We start from the raw sequence: 15837 nt of genomic DNA on the forward strand, positions 1-15837 counted from the left end.
AGTTTTGAATGAACTCTGCTGTTTTTTTCTGTTTGCTATGTTGTTCCCAAGCCTCCCATGTGGTAGAGGTGTCTGGAATGCCTACAAGTGCAGACATGTGCAATGTAAATTGATTTCAGCACCACTTCATCTTTGAAGATAGTTAGTTGGGGCTATTACTAGTCAGCCTAGTCCTTCATTCATTCAATAGTGCATAGCCCAGAGCAGGCACTCACTAAAATGCTTATTGATATTTATTGATTGTTCATTTAGCATGTTACATTGCATTGGGACTTATAGGGGATACAGAGAAAAGTATATAAAAGGTCCTGTCTAGTTTAAGAGAAAAGATATAAACACGAAAAGTAATATAAGGATACAAAGCTACATATGCCAAATGGGTGGTTTGGCTAATAATGGACACAGGAGATCAAAGGAGAGAAAATTCACTGTGGGCTGGAGACTTTTGAAGTCAATTTAACTCCACTTATGCCTTGAAGGCTAAGTAGGATTTGGCTGATCTGAAAGGATGGTACCTTGAGAAAAGGCATACGGAGGCTGGAATGAGTCAGACATATTCCTTGGCAGGGAGAGAGGACACCAGTCTGACTGGATTAGAAGGTTAGGTTGGAGAATAGTAGAAGGTAAAGGTGTCAGATTCATAGTTAAAGACCAGATCAAGGAGGACCTTGCATGCTTGAGACCTGTTCTTCAGCAGTGACTACCCCACATTTCAAGGGAGCTATTAAAGTATGCAGAGTTCTCTTGGGTTTCTTTAGTTTGAAAGATAGTTATAGTGTTCAGTAGTCTTGGCTACATGGATGGATGTAGGGGAACTGAGAGTCTCAAGACATCTTAGAGTTGAGAAGGACATTAAAGATCATTCTAAGGGACATTAGGGTTTCCTTGAATAGAATGTAAGCTTCTTAAGAATAGAGACTATTTCATTTTTGCCTTTGTTTTCCCAGATGCTATAAGTAAAGGAATCTGGAAGGGGCAGGGCCAGAGAAAGGGAATAAGCATTTATATAGTGCCACTTATATGCCAGGTACTGTGCTAAGCACTTTAAAAATGTTATCTCATTTGATCCTCACAACAACCCTTCAAGGTAGGTGCTGTCATCCCCATTTTATAGCTGAGAAAACCGAGGCAAACAGAGGTTAAATTAATTGCTCAGCTAAATAATTGCTCAGTTAAATAAATGGAACAGCTAGTAAATGTATGAGGCTAGAATTGAATTCAGGTCTTCCTGACTCCAGGTCCAGCCCTCTATGGACTGCATAAATGCCTATTGGTTGTGGATGGTATAAATTCCTAAATAGAGTGATATGTCAGTAGATTGTTACCTAGCCTTTACTTAAACACCTCTAATGAAAAGCTCATTACTTCATCAAATGGCCCTGTCAGTTAGTTAATAAGCATTTATTAAATACCTACTATGTGCTAGGCAATGTGCTATTCATTGAAGATAAAAAGGAAAACCAGAAAGAGTCCCTACCATGGAGGAGCTTACAAGCTAATGGGGGAAACAATGAATAAATGTGTACAAACAAGTGATATGAAAGATAAATATTAAGTGATTAACAGTAGGAAGGCACTAGAATTAAGAGGTAATTATAAAGGTTTCCTTTAGAAGGTGTGATTTTTAACTGGGACTTGAAGGAAGCCAGAGAGGTCAGTAGTTGGAGCATAAAGTTAAACAAAAGAGCATAAATATAAAGTTAAAAGTCAAGAAAAGGGCTGAAATTATGAGCAAATGACAAAAAAGAACCTGACCATAGAAAGTTACTATGGTGACAAGAAATATCAAGATACAAACTTAGAAAACAACGAAGTCAAAATAGCTACATGCAAAGCCTCAAAGAAAAATATGAATTGTACACAAGCCCCAAAAAGAATATTTGGAAGAACTCAAAAAAAGATTTTAAAAATTAAATAAGAGAGGTAAAGAAAAATTGGGAAAAGAAAATTATAAAAAGAGAGTCAACAGCTTGGTAAAAGAGGCAGTAAATACTAAAGAAAATAACACCTTAAAAAACAGAATTGGTCAAATGGTAAAAGAGACATAAAAATCCACTGAAGAAAAGAACTCCTTAAAAAGTGGAAATGAGTGACTGGGGAAAGAGGTACAAAAGCTCAATGAAGAAAATAATTTCTTAAAAATTAGAATTGGGCAAGTAGAAGCTAATGATTCCATGAGACATCAAGAAATGATAAAAACAAACTCAAAAGAATAAAAAAAATTAGAAGAAAATATAAAACATTTAATTGGTAAAACAACTGACCTGGAAAATAGATCAAGGAATGATAATTTAAGAATTATTGGACTATCTTAAGGAGTCAGCTAGGTGGCTCAGTAGATAGAATGCTTGGCCTGTAGTCAAGGAGATCTGAGTTACAAAAACAAAAAACAAAATAGAAAAAGAAGATCTGAGTTCAAATACAACCTCAGACAGGTACTAGCTGTGTGACCCCTGGGCAAGTCATTTAACCTCTATTTGATTTAATCAACTGGAGAAGGAAATGGAAAACCACTTAAGTACCTTTGCCATGAAAACCCCATGCACAGTATAGTCCTTATGGTCACAAAGGGTTGAATATGACTGAGTATGACTGAATGACTACCCAAAACAACAACTAATAAGACAACCTGAAAGCCATGATAAAAAAAGAGACTAGATATCATATTTTAAGAAATTCTCAAGGAAAACTGCCCTGATATTTTAGAACCAGAGGGTAAAATAGAAATTGAAAGAATCCACTAATAACTTCCTGAAAGAGATTCCAGAATGAGAACACCAAAGAATATTATAGCCAAATTCCACAGCCACTAAGTCAAAAAAGAAAATATTGCAAGAAGAAAGAATTCAGATATCATGGAGCCATAGTCAGGGTAACAAAAGATTTAACAATTTTTACAGTAAAGCATCAGAGGTCTTGGAATAAAATATTCTGGAAGACAAAGGAACTAGGATTAAAACCAAGAATAACCTACCCAGCAAAACAGTATAATCCTTTAGGGCAAAAAAATGGATATTTAATGAAATAGAGAACTTTCAAGTATTCTTGATTAAAGGACTAGAGCTGAATAGAAAATTTTACTTTCAAGACTCAAGAGAAGCATAAAATGGTAAACATGAAAGAAATCTTAAGGGATTCAAAAAGGTTAAATTGATTGTATTCCTATATGTGAAGGTGATATTTGTAATGCTTAGGAATTTTATCATTATTAGGGCAGGTAGAAGGAGTATACATAGACAGAGGGCAAAGTTTATGTTTGGATGATATCCAAAATAATAATAATAATAATAATAATAAAATTAAGGGTTGAGAAAAAGGGATGCACTAGGAAAAGAGGAAAGGGAAAGGCAGAATGGAGAAGATTATCTCACCTAAAAGAGCTACAAAAGGAAGAGCCTTACAGTGGAGGAGAAGATGGGAAACATTGGGGAAGGGGGGCATTTTAACCTTACTCTCATCGGAAGTAGCTCAAGGAGGAAATAAAACACACTTAGTTGGATATAGAAATCTATCTTACTCTACACGGAAGTGGGGGGGGCATAAAAAGAGGAGGAAACAATAGAAGGAAGAGCATATTAAGTGAGGCAGTGGTCAGAAACAAAAAAATCTTTTGAGGAAGAACAGGGTAGAAAGGGAGAGAGAAGAAAGAAGGATAAGTGGGGGGAAATAGGATGGAGAGAAATACACAGTAATCGTAATTGTAAAAGTGAGTGAGATACACTCACCCATAAAATGGAAGCAGATAGCAAAATGGGTTAAAAACCAGAACACAACAATATGCTATTTACAAGAAACATACTTGAAGCAGAGAGATACACAGAGTAAAAATAAAGGACTGGAGAAGAATCTATTATGCTTCAGCTAAAATGAAAACAAGCAAGGAGAGTGATTATGATCTCAGACAAAGCAAAAGAAAACTAGATCTTAGAGATAAGCAGGGAAACTACATTATGTTGAAATGTATCATAGACAATGAAGTAATATCAATACTAAATACATATGTACCATACAATGATATAGCATCCAAATTCTTAAGGGGGAAGTTAAATCAGTTACAAGAGGAAGTAGACAGTAAAACTATACTATTGGGGGACTGCAACTTTCCCTTCTCAAAACTAGAAAAATCAAACCAAAAAATAAACAAGAAAAAAGTTAAGGAACAGAATGGAATTTTAGAAAAGTTAGATATAAAGGACCTCTGGAGAAAATTAAATGGTAATAGAAAGGGGCATACATTTTTCTTAGTTGTACATGGCACCCACATAAAAATTGATTTATTAGTGTATTAAAAGCTTCACAACCAAATGCAGAAAAGCAGAAATATTAAAGGTATCTTTTCTAGATCATAATATAATAAATATTACATTCAATAAAAGACAGTGGAAACAGAGATTAAAATTAATTGGAAACTAATCCTAAAGAATGATTGGGTCAATGAACAAATCACAGAAAAAATTATTTCATAAGAGAGAATGACAACAATCAGACAACATACCAAAATTTATGGGATGCAGTAAAAGCAGTTTTAGGAGCAAGTTTATATCTCAAAATGCTTACATCAATAAAAAAGAGGAAAAGCAGATCAATTAATTGGGCAAATAACTAAAAAAATACAGAACAAATGAAAAATCCCCAATTAAACACCAATTTGGAAATCCTTAAAATCAAGTGAGAGATGAATTAAAATTAAGAAAACCATTGAACTAATGGGGAAAAAAACACCCAAGGAGCCAGTTTTATAAAAACACTAACAACAGAATAGATAAAGCATTGTTTAAGTCAATTTAAAAAAGGAAAGAAAGTCAAATTACCATTATCAAAAATGAAAAGGGTGAATTCACCACAAATGAAAAGGAAATCAAAGCAATTACTGGGAGCTATTTTGCTCAATTATATTCCAATAAATCTAATAATTTAAATGAAATGGATGAATATTTACAAAAATACAGATTCATCAGATTAACAGAAGTGGCAATAAACCACATAACCCTGTTTTAGAAAAAGAAGCTAAAAAAACCATCAATGAGCTACCTAAGAAAAAATCCATGTGACCAGAAGGATTCCCAAGTGAATTCTACAAAACATTTAAAGAACAATTAATTCCAATACTACATAAACTATTTGGAAAAATAGACAAAGAAGGAGTTCTTCCAAATTCCTTTTCCAATACAAATATGGTGCTGATACCTAAACTAGGAAGAGCAAAAACAGAGTTGGACAACTATAGACCAATTTCTCTAATGAATATTGATGCAAAATTTTAAAATAAAGCAAGGAGATTACAAATAGAGATCACATGCTATAATAAAATGGGATTTATGCCAGGAATGCAGGGCTGGTTCAATATTAGGAAAACTGTTAGCATAATTGACAATTATGTAATTAACAAAAACAACAAAAATCATATTATCCAGCAGGAAGAGATGCAAAGTGTCTTTCTTTACTCCTTGTCTTTATTCCTGGAGCTCTAGTTTATGAGCTCCCATAGATGGGTATACCTTCAGTATTCAAACATTTGACATAGTTCAAAGCAAAATCATTTACTAAGATTGGCATAATATGAATAGTAATAGGAATATATCATTCCTACTTTTTGCTCCTAGAACCTGTGGTACAATCTTCCATCAATAGATTATGGGAAGAGTAGGCGCATTTGTAGTACACTTTACCAACAGTATGAGGGAAGAGTAATCACACCTATGAATATACTTGTAGAGAAGCTTACACTTTTTCAGGAATATATGTGACCATGGTAACTTACTCCTGCAGTGCTAAAGGGCCCTAATGTTCTTAGTCTTTATCAAACAATCAGCAAGAATTTATAAAATGCACGCTCTGTGTCAGGTATTCTGCTAGGTGCTAGGGAATACAAATACTAAAAATCTTACTCTCAAGGAGCTTACATTCTCTCAAGAAGATAGAAGACTATATAGTATAAATAAAAAATAAATATAAGGGGCGGCTGGATTCAGGAGTTCCTGAGTTCAAATCTGGCCTCAGGCACTTGACACTTACTAGCTATGTGACCCTGGGCAAGTCACTTAACCCCAATTGCCTCACCAATAAATAAATAGATAAATGAATGAATGAATGAATGAATGAATGAATGAATGAATGAATGAATATAAGATAGGGGCCAACTAGGTGTCATAGTCGATAAAGCACCAGCTCTGGATTCAGAAGGACCTGAGTTCAAATCTGGCCTTAGACACTTAACACTTACTAGCTATGTGACCCTGAGCAAGTCACTTAACCCTCATTGCCCCACCAAATAAAATTTTTCTTAAATAAAAAATAAATATAAGATAGCGAAAGAAGGCATTGGTAGTTGGGAGTAGGCCTAAATTTACATAGTGATTATAGGAATAGAGAGAAAAGGTCAAATGTAGGAGATGTTATGGAAGTAGTAACTGCAAGATTTAGCAAATGATTGTATATGTTAGCAATTAAGACACTATTGGTAACTTCAGAGAGAGCTATTTCAGTTGAGTGATGAATTTGGAAACAAGTTTGCAAAGGGTTAAGGAGTAAGTTCATAGTTTCTTATACAATTCTCTTTCCAGTTCTTGGTCTTGAAATGTTTGTTCATGACTGGTAGTTTGACAATAAAAAAAGTAGGAGTCTTCCCCACCAGCTTTAGGTCAATTTTGTGACTGTGAAGATGAGTTTATTGTTGAGAACATCCCTTATGAAAAGTTGTCAAAATATTCTCTAGATGTGTGATTCTTACAAAGGTTTTATATCAAAAAGAAAGATTTGGGATCCATAGTTATTATTACTTTCTCTGGTATTACCTTTGTTTCAAAGTGCTTTTAATTACCTTAAAAAAATTAAAAAAAAAAGCACTTTTTATGTACCAGGCACTTTGTTAATTGCAGCACATACAAAGAAAAGCAAAAAAATACAATTTCTGTCTTCAAGGTGGTTGTATTCTAATGAGGAAGACATACAACACATGAAAGGAGGGAAAAGAGAAAGGGCAAGGCTACTAGGGAGGAAGTGGAAAAGTCTGGAGAGTGAGAAGTAGAGATGAGAGAGCTTCTCCCAGAAACAAACCTACCATTTTAAAATTAGCATTTTTCCAGTGATGGTGTAGAACCAGCTGGCTATGAGTCATGGAATATTACAGCTTCTGAAAAGTTAAAATTGCAGGTCACCCAAAAGGTAGTGGAGAAACGAATGTCCACCATTTGTAACAATATATTAACAATATAGCATCTACAAAGAAGAAAAGTAGAATAATTAATCAATCACCAAATAAATGTTTATTAAGCACTACTCTGTGCTAAGCATGAGGGATACAAAAAGAGGCAAAAGACAGTCCCTGCCCTCAGGGAGCTTACATTGTAATGAGGAAGACAGTATACAAACTAATATATATACAAAGCAAGCCATATAAAGGATAAAAAGGAGATAATAGAGGGAAGGCACTGGAAGTAAGAGGGATTTAGGAACCAGTCTGTACAAGTTGGAACTTGAAGGAAGCCAGAAAGGTCAGTATTCAGAGTGGAAGAGGGAGGATATTCCAGGCATGAGGGACAGCCAGAGAAAATGCCTGGACCTGAGAGCTGGTGTCTTGTTTGTGGAACAACTAGGAGACCACTGTAACGTGATCAGAGTATGAGATGAGGAGTAAGGTGTAAGAAGACTGGAAAGATAGGAGGGGGCTAGTTCATAAATGTCTTTCAGTGCCATAGAGGACCTTATATTTGCTCCTGGAGTCAGTAGAAGCCACTGGAGTTTATTGAGTAGAATGGTGACATGGTCAGACCTGCACTTTAGGAAAATCATTATAGTGACTGAATGGAGCATGGATTACAGTGGGGAGAGACTTGGGGCAAGCAGACCCATCAGCAGGTCATGGCAATAGTCCAGTTGTGAAGCGATGAGAGCTTGCATCAGAGTATTGGCAGTGTCAGAGGAGAAGGGAGGACATTCAAGAGATGTTACAAAGGCAAAACCAACAGGCCTTGGCAAGTGATTGAATATGGCAAGTGATGACTCCTGTGCTGAGAGCCCGAGGGACTGGGAGGATGATTTTGCCCTTTATAGTAACAGGGAGGATAGGAGGCGGGGGAAAATTTAAGGGGAAAGATAATTGAGTTCTGTTTAGGACATACTGAGTTTCAAATGTCTACTGAACAGCCAGTTTGAGAAATCTAAAAGGCAATTGGAGATGTAAGATTAAAAGTCAGGAGAGAGACTGGGGCAGGAAAGGTAGATTTGAGAATCAACAGCATAGAAATGGTAATTATATCTATGGGAGCTGGTGAGATCACCAAGTGAAGTAGTATAGAAGGTGAAGAGAAGATGGCCTAGGACAGGACCCTGTGGGGCACCTGTGGTTAGAGGGCATGATCTGGAGGAGAATCCAATAAAGGAGACTGAGGAGGAGTGGTCAGAAAGGTAGGAGAACCAGGAGAGAGTAGTATCCCCAAATCTTAGAGAGGAGTGTATTGGAGGTGGCTAGGTGGCGCAGTGGATAAAGCACCGGTCCTGGATTCAGGAGGACCTGAGTTCAAATCCCAACTCAGACACTTGACACTTACTAGCTGTGTGACCCTGGGCAAGTCACTTAACCCCCATTGCCCTGCAAAAGAGAGAGAGAGAGAGAGAGAGAGAGAGAGAGAGAGAGAGAGAGAGAGAGAGGAGTGTATCAAGGAGAAGAGAATGATCAGCAATGTTAGAGAAGAAGATTGAGAAAAGCCACTGGATTTGGCAACTAAGAGATTATTAGTAACTTTGGAGAAAGCAGTTTTGGTGGAATGGTAAGGTGGTAAGTCGGAATGATGGAGAACCTAACAGTAACAAAGAGATGTAGAAGATTCTCAGGATGTGGATGAAAGTTCCACAGGATGAAAGGTGATGGATGAGTTGAGATCTGACCTTTTAGAGGGAATACTTGCATGGATGAGATAACAGTTCCATCCAACTAATATACTTGAGAAGGGTATCTGAGGTTGACTGAGGGAGCAGAGGAGAAGGCTACTTCTTTGAGCATGAAGGAAAGGAAAGAGAAAAAGCCAAGACAAAAGTTGATCAATCGATTTTGTGGTTCCTCCATTAGCCATTTGAAACCGACAACCACATCAAAGCCAAAAGTAGATGAATCTTTAGACTTGACAGTATTCATTATATTCCCATATAATCCCCAAGAGGGTCAGGATCAGCATTCTAAATGGAAGCTTCTGCTAATCTTTTTTTTTTTTTTGGTGGGGCAGTGAGGGTTAAGTGACTTTTCCAGGGTCACACAGCTAGTAAGTATCAAGTGTCTGAGGCTGGATTTGAACTCTGGTCCTCCTGCTTTATCCACTGCACCAACTAGCTGCCCCCTTCTGGTATTTTTTCTTAATGTCACATTTGGAAACTACTGTCTTCTTTCCCTCTGTCTTCCCTAGTTTTTTTCAAATAGGGCAAAATTAATATCCTTTTGTTTTTAATAAAAAGAATAATAAAGGTAGTGAAGAGGAAGGACATGAAGTTTGTTCGTCCTCAAGGGTATTGAGAATGTATGGGAAGAGACTGACCTTTAAAATGAAATCAATCAGGGAACAGAAAATGACTTTGTGGAGTCTGTGAGAGAGAAATAGCAGCTCAACTGACATGATAATGTAGATGAATTGTGGACAGTAAAAACATTAAAATAAGCTCAAAAAAACCAATAACATTTCTATATAGCTATAACAAAATCCAGCAGGAAATATTTTAAAAGGTAGTCTCGTTCAAAATAAGTACAAGCATAAAGTATCTAGGAATCAATCTACCAAGGCACACTTAAAACTTTTATAGCTATAACTGCAAAATACTCTTTAGAGAAATAAAGAATGGCTTTTAAAGATCTAGGGAAATATTTAGTGCTCATCGATGAGTTATGTCATTATAATATAAAGAAGATGATGTTACCTAAGATAATTTACAAATTTAGAGCTATATCATTCAAACTACCAAAGGGATGTTTTTCAGATGTAGGCAAAATAACAATAACACTTATTTAGAGGAACTACACAGCTAAGAATATAAAGGGAAATAATAAGGAAGGGGTAGAAATGAAGGGGGAATAGCAGTTCCAGACCTAAAAGTATTATAAAGTAGTAATAGTAAAAAATATTTTATGTTGATTAAAACATAGAAAAATAGAATATCCTAGAAAAATCAAGAATCAGAAAAAATTGAAAGCAAGAACCTGAAAATATAAATTACTTAGGAAATAAAACCCTATTTCATAAGAACTAGGGGGGAAAGCTGAAAAGCACTCTGTCAGAAATTAGGCTTAGATTTATCAGACCTTACACCATATTCTATAATAAATTCAAAATGGATACAGAATTTGAATATTAAAGACCATACCTTAAAAAATTAGAAGTGAAATGTGGAAATAATGTTTAACATGATTGTACTGTATAATCTATATCAGATTGCTTGCTGTCTTGGGAAGGGGGGAAGGGAAGGGAGAGAGGGAGAAAAATTTGGAACTCAAAATCTTACAAAAATGAATGTTGTAAAGTATCTTTATATGTAATTGGGACAAAATAAAATACTATTAAGTGAAATTTTCAAAATAAAAAAATAGAAGTGAAACAACCATAAGCCATATGTATGTATAGATATTATATATTTTTTTTTCTATATATGTGTATGTGTGTGTATATGTAGTAGAAAAATTCTTAGCCAATAAGGAAATTTTGATTGCATGAAATTTAAATAGTTTTTGCTTAAACAAAATTAATTCTTTTAAAATAATAAGGGAAGTGGGGGCGGCTAGGTGGCGCAGTGGATAGAGCACTGGCCCTGGAGTCAGGAGTACCTGAGTTCAAATCCGGCCTCAGACACTTAACACTTACTAGCTGTGTGACCCTGGGCAAGTCACTTAACCCCAATTGCCTCACTAAAAAAATAAAATAAAATAATAAGGGAAGTAGTTGACTTGGAAAAATCTTGATATCAAATTTCTCAGATAATGGTGTGATATATAAAATATAGGGGCACGTAGATGGGGCAGTGGCTGGACCTGGAGTCAGAAGGACCTGAATTCAAATCCTGACTCAGACACCTACTAGCTGTATGACCCTTAGCAAGTCCCTTAATTTGCCTCAGTTTCCTCATCTGTAAAATGAGCTGGAAAAAGAAATAGCAAACCACTTCAGTACCTTTGCCAGGAAAACCTCAAATGTAGGTCATCGAGTCATATGACTGAAAAATGCCTAAACATAAACATCTAAAATATAGACAACTAATAAAAATATATGACCAAAAATCTTTCTCTGTATATAAGTGATCAAATGATATGAATGAATAATTCACAGAAGAACTGCAAAATATTAACAACCATATAAAAGGGTGCTTTAAATCGCTAATAATAAAAGAAATTCAAGTCACAATAACCTTGAAGTTTTCGCCTCACGCTGCAAATTGGTAAAGGTGGGAATAGTCAGTGTTGGAAGGACTGTGGAAACATATTAATGCATTGTGTACACTCATTCTGGAAAGCAAATTGGAGTTATGCAAATAAAGTGACTAAAATGTCCATACCCTTTACCCCAGAGATTCCACTGCAAAGCAAGGCATATTCCCCAGGGCGGTCGGTAATTTAAATAAAAAAAAAAAAGACTCCATAAACACTAAAATGTTTTTAGCAGCACATTGTGGTGGCAAAGAACTAGAAATCAAGTATATGCTCATTAAATAGAATTTCTAAACAAATCCTATATGAATATAATGTAATATTACTGTGCCATAAGAAATGACAAACATAATGAATAGAGAGAAGCATGGTAATACTTGCATGAACTTCAGAAATGGCAAAGTAAAGTAATCTATTTGGTCCCTGGGAAGCTGGGTGGCCAGTGAAGAGAGTACAGAATCAGGAAGTTGATTTTGCTGACTTTTTCTCTTCTTTTTTTTTTTTTTAAATTCCTTGTTATAAGGGCTGATTCTCGGGGGGCGGGGGGGGGGAGGAAAGATTTCAGGGGGAAATTAGATGATGTAAAAGATATCAATAAGTTTCTGTTTCTTAAAAAATAAAGATTTCACAACCCTGGGCAAGCCCAGTGGTAATATACAGAATACTGATGGTGAAGCATGCATCCCATTACTTGGCCAGAGAAATAAGGGACTCAGATGCAGAACTGGACATACATTTCCAGACACCACCTATACGTTTATTTGTGCATATATTTATTTGTTAAAAAGGAAGGTTTGTGTGTGTGTGTGTGTGTGTGTGTGTGTGTCCATCTCTGTGTCTGTGTCACTGTGTGTGTTTGGATCATTTGAAAAATGAAGTAAAATAAAGAGTATAAATAAAACTTAAAAAAAAAAAGAAAGCAACACAGCATTTTAAAATCTGAAAGATTATGATGGAAAATCTCTTGAAGATCAAATGATATCTTTATTTGTCCACTGTATGAAAGTGCCAACTCAGGGAAATTTGAATTTCTAAAAAGTAGGCCAAAAGGTACCAGACCTGATCCTGAAATCACATCAATTGCATCTGAACTTGACTTGAAATTTGGAGCAGTCCTATTCAAATATCACTCTTGAATAAAGAGCTGAACTGATTTTCAAAGTAGATGCCACTGTTAGTCTATGTTTTTATAATCAACAAAGACAGGGTTCAAAGAAAAGTAACATTTCCACCTTTTCTTTCAGACACATGTATTACCACTACGAAAACTTGTATCCACAGTTGATTAAGAAACCTGAGGCCTTTGAAAAAGTGAAGGACTTTTTAGAGTATGTATAAGTGTTTATTTTTCTGATTTAAATTTTGATAGTTCACAAGCTTAACCTTTAATTTTTAAAAATGTTATTTCTTGTATCCATACCTTTTCACTTTTAACTCAATTTTGTTTTCAGTTACAAGTTTCCTCTCCCCCTCTCCCACCCATTGAGAAGGCAAGAAAAATAAAAACCATTACAAATCTTTCCCTTCTCTCTAGCTGACCTCTGTAGTCGGTTTTATGTCTTGAGGCTTCAGAGAAAGGATAAGCTAAAATCCCATGAGCTAAAAGTCTATGGAGAAAGTTGGGATAGTCATGCTTCTCTCTGTTGTAAAATTCTGAAGATTGGAACAGAAACAACTTCAGTGAAGAAGCAAGGGCTGGGGAGGGGGGGCAGGGCAGGTGATGTGAATGCACAGAGAAATCATTAACCAACTTATATTTTTAAAAGACGTAGAGAAGATGGAAACAAGGGCAGGTAAGGAGACATATAGAAGAGGACAGACCAAGAAAATAGTATTTCAGGAGAATTAAAATTAATCCTGAGCTGAGGCTAAAGACAACAAAATGCCATAGCTGGAAATAAGAGGAAGATCAAAGAAAGAAGGGATAGGACCATTGCTCAGAGTAAATGAGAGGTTAATAACAGATAATGACAGAGGGAGGGCTAATCAGTTCTTAAAGATATTTGCTTCAGGGTAATAATAGAGGAGATAGTAACAGTGGATACCCTCAGTAAATTCGAAGTTACCAAATGAAAGAACTAGTAAAATGTGATTAGTGAGCCAATGTCAGTGATCTTTGTAAATTCATGAAGAGTTCAAATCTGGCCTCAGACACTTGACACTTACTAGCTGTGTGACCCTGGGCAAGTCACTTAACCCCCATTCCCCACAAAAAAAAAAGAAAAGAAAAAAGGAAATTCATGAAGAATAAGACAGGGTTCAAAGGATTTGGGATGAGTAAATGGAATCTTCATTTTCAAAAAGAGGAGGATAGTGGAATCTTCAGTCTATGGATAGACGACCATAAATCATAGGACCATAGATTTAGAACTCAAACGGACCTATTTTAACCCCCTTATTTTACAAATAAGGAAACTGAGGCCAAGATAAGTTAAGTAGAATGGCAGAGCTAAGATTTGAACCCAGATCCTCTAACAATAAAGTGCTCGTTCCTCTATATTACACTGCTTAATATAAGGACAAAAATCTAGAATTTGAGGCAGTGAGGAGGCACAGTGGATAGAATGCTTGGCTTGAAGTCAAGACCTGAGTTTAAAATCCAGCCTCAGATACATCCTAGTTGTGTGACCCTGGACAAATCACTCTCTGCCTGCCCCAGTTTCCTCATCCGCAAAATGGAGATAATAATAGAACCTACCACCTAGGTTGTTGTGAGGATAAAATGAGATATAAATAAAGCACTTAGCACAGTGTTTGTCATATAGTAGGTGCTAGTTACGATGATGAAATTCATGACATTAAAGGTGCTGTCAGCACTAAGGAGTGAACTCACAAATTATTTATTCCAAAGAAAGTATCCAGTACTCAGTTTAATTCCTCTAATGATTTATATATAAAAAGTGAAGTTGGGGCAGCTAGGTGGTGCAGTGGATAAAGCACTGGCCCTGGAGTCAGGAGGACCCGAGTTCAAATCTGGCTTCAGACACTTAACACTTACTAGCTGTGTGACCCTGGGCAAGTCACTTGACCCCAATTGCCTCACCAAAAAAAGTGAAGTTAACAGATTTATTTGTTATAATATGTTTATTCTGCCTCTGACGTTTGTGCAAGTCATTTAACCTCTACATTCCTCATGTAATAATCGATCCATTGATAGAGGGACTCTCCATACCAAGAGTTTCTTATACCTCCTACATAAACATATCCACATATGTTTGCATATGTGTTTTTATTTGAAAGGCACTTAACTATTTTGTATCATTTATACAATCAATGAGTAAGCTTTTTTTTTTAGCACATACTATATTCTAGGCTAGAAATATATATACAAAAGGGAGAATGCCCCTGCCCTCAAGGAGCTTTTGTGTATATGCCCACATTGTCTAACAGTCATACCTACGTGCCTCACTCTGCATACAACCCGTGCCACCTACTACCTGAGTCACACTTGCTTGGCCAGTTACTTAACTCCTCTGAGCCTCAATTTGTTTCTGCATAAAATGAAGGGGTTGATTGATGATCCATGAATTTCCTTCCAGCTCCACTTCTATGATCTTATGATATTATGACCCCAACCTGACTTACTAAGAAGAACACTATATTCCATTGCCTCTGGGGAAAAGCTTGTTAATCAACTGCTCTCTTGTTTCATCCCAGACCAACATCCTTTCCTAGGTAGGGATAGTCTCACTTTTGTATCCTAGCGCCTATTCTATCCTATCCTAATCATTTATTCATTCACAATAGCAGAAACCCAAACTGAGGCAACACCGCTAGGAAGGAATTTAAAATCCTTTCTAGGATTTGTCCTGAATCACAGCCTCTTTTTTTTTTTTTAAAGCTCCATCTTTTTTCGAGGAATGTAACAGTAATGTTAGCATTCTAACACCTGAGTGGGTGATCCTTAATTCCCTTAATGGATTTTGCTCTGCTTTATCTAAAGCCACTTTGGTTTCCATCTAGGAAGCAAGATGAATGGGCCCGACAACAGATCGGTGAGAACAGGAAGAATCCATTTTGGAGACACGTGGGCTACGTTTTTTCACAACTTGATGGGTTGTATTTTGGAGCTGCAGAAAGGGCAAAATTAGCTCAGAAAAAGGTAAGAGTTCTAAGGAACTGTACTTAGAATATATTTTGTATGGGCCAGAGACCTATAATATGATGAAGCCACCTAAGAGTTCTGGTGAAAGCATGTATTTTAAAACCTTGTAGTACTAGAGTTTTGAGCTTATTGAAGCAGATTCTTCTAATATATATATATATATATATATCCTCTAACCCACAGCTTTTTGCAGAACTATAACTAGGTAAGGGTGACTAGGGCTTTGGCTTAAGATACCAAATTTAGATGGTTTTGATAATGCTTGAAGTCCTAAAGGAGCTTAGACCCTGAATAATTAAGCATAATAGGAAACTACCAGATAGCTTGGAGG

General features: G+C 36.1%; 1 protein-coding gene across 1 annotated transcript in view; it reads left to right on the plus strand.

Annotated features, from left to right (window-relative positions):
* PLBD1 (phospholipase B domain containing 1) overlaps positions 1-15837 on the plus strand; it is a 79024-nt gene that overhangs the window by 17951 nt on the left and 45236 nt on the right. Inside the window, exons 4-5 of the mRNA XM_043967608.1 lie at positions 12646-12729; positions 15365-15503. Of these exons, the coding sequence (XP_043823543.1) occupies positions 12646-12729; positions 15365-15503 (223 nt within the window). The remainder of the gene's footprint in view (positions 1-12645; positions 12730-15364; positions 15504-15837) is intronic.

Source organism: Dromiciops gliroides, chromosome 5, assembly GCF_019393635.1.
Source record: "Dromiciops gliroides isolate mDroGli1 chromosome 5, mDroGli1.pri, whole genome shotgun sequence".
NCBI classification, from domain to species: domain Eukaryota; kingdom Metazoa; phylum Chordata; class Mammalia; order Microbiotheria; family Microbiotheriidae; genus Dromiciops; species Dromiciops gliroides.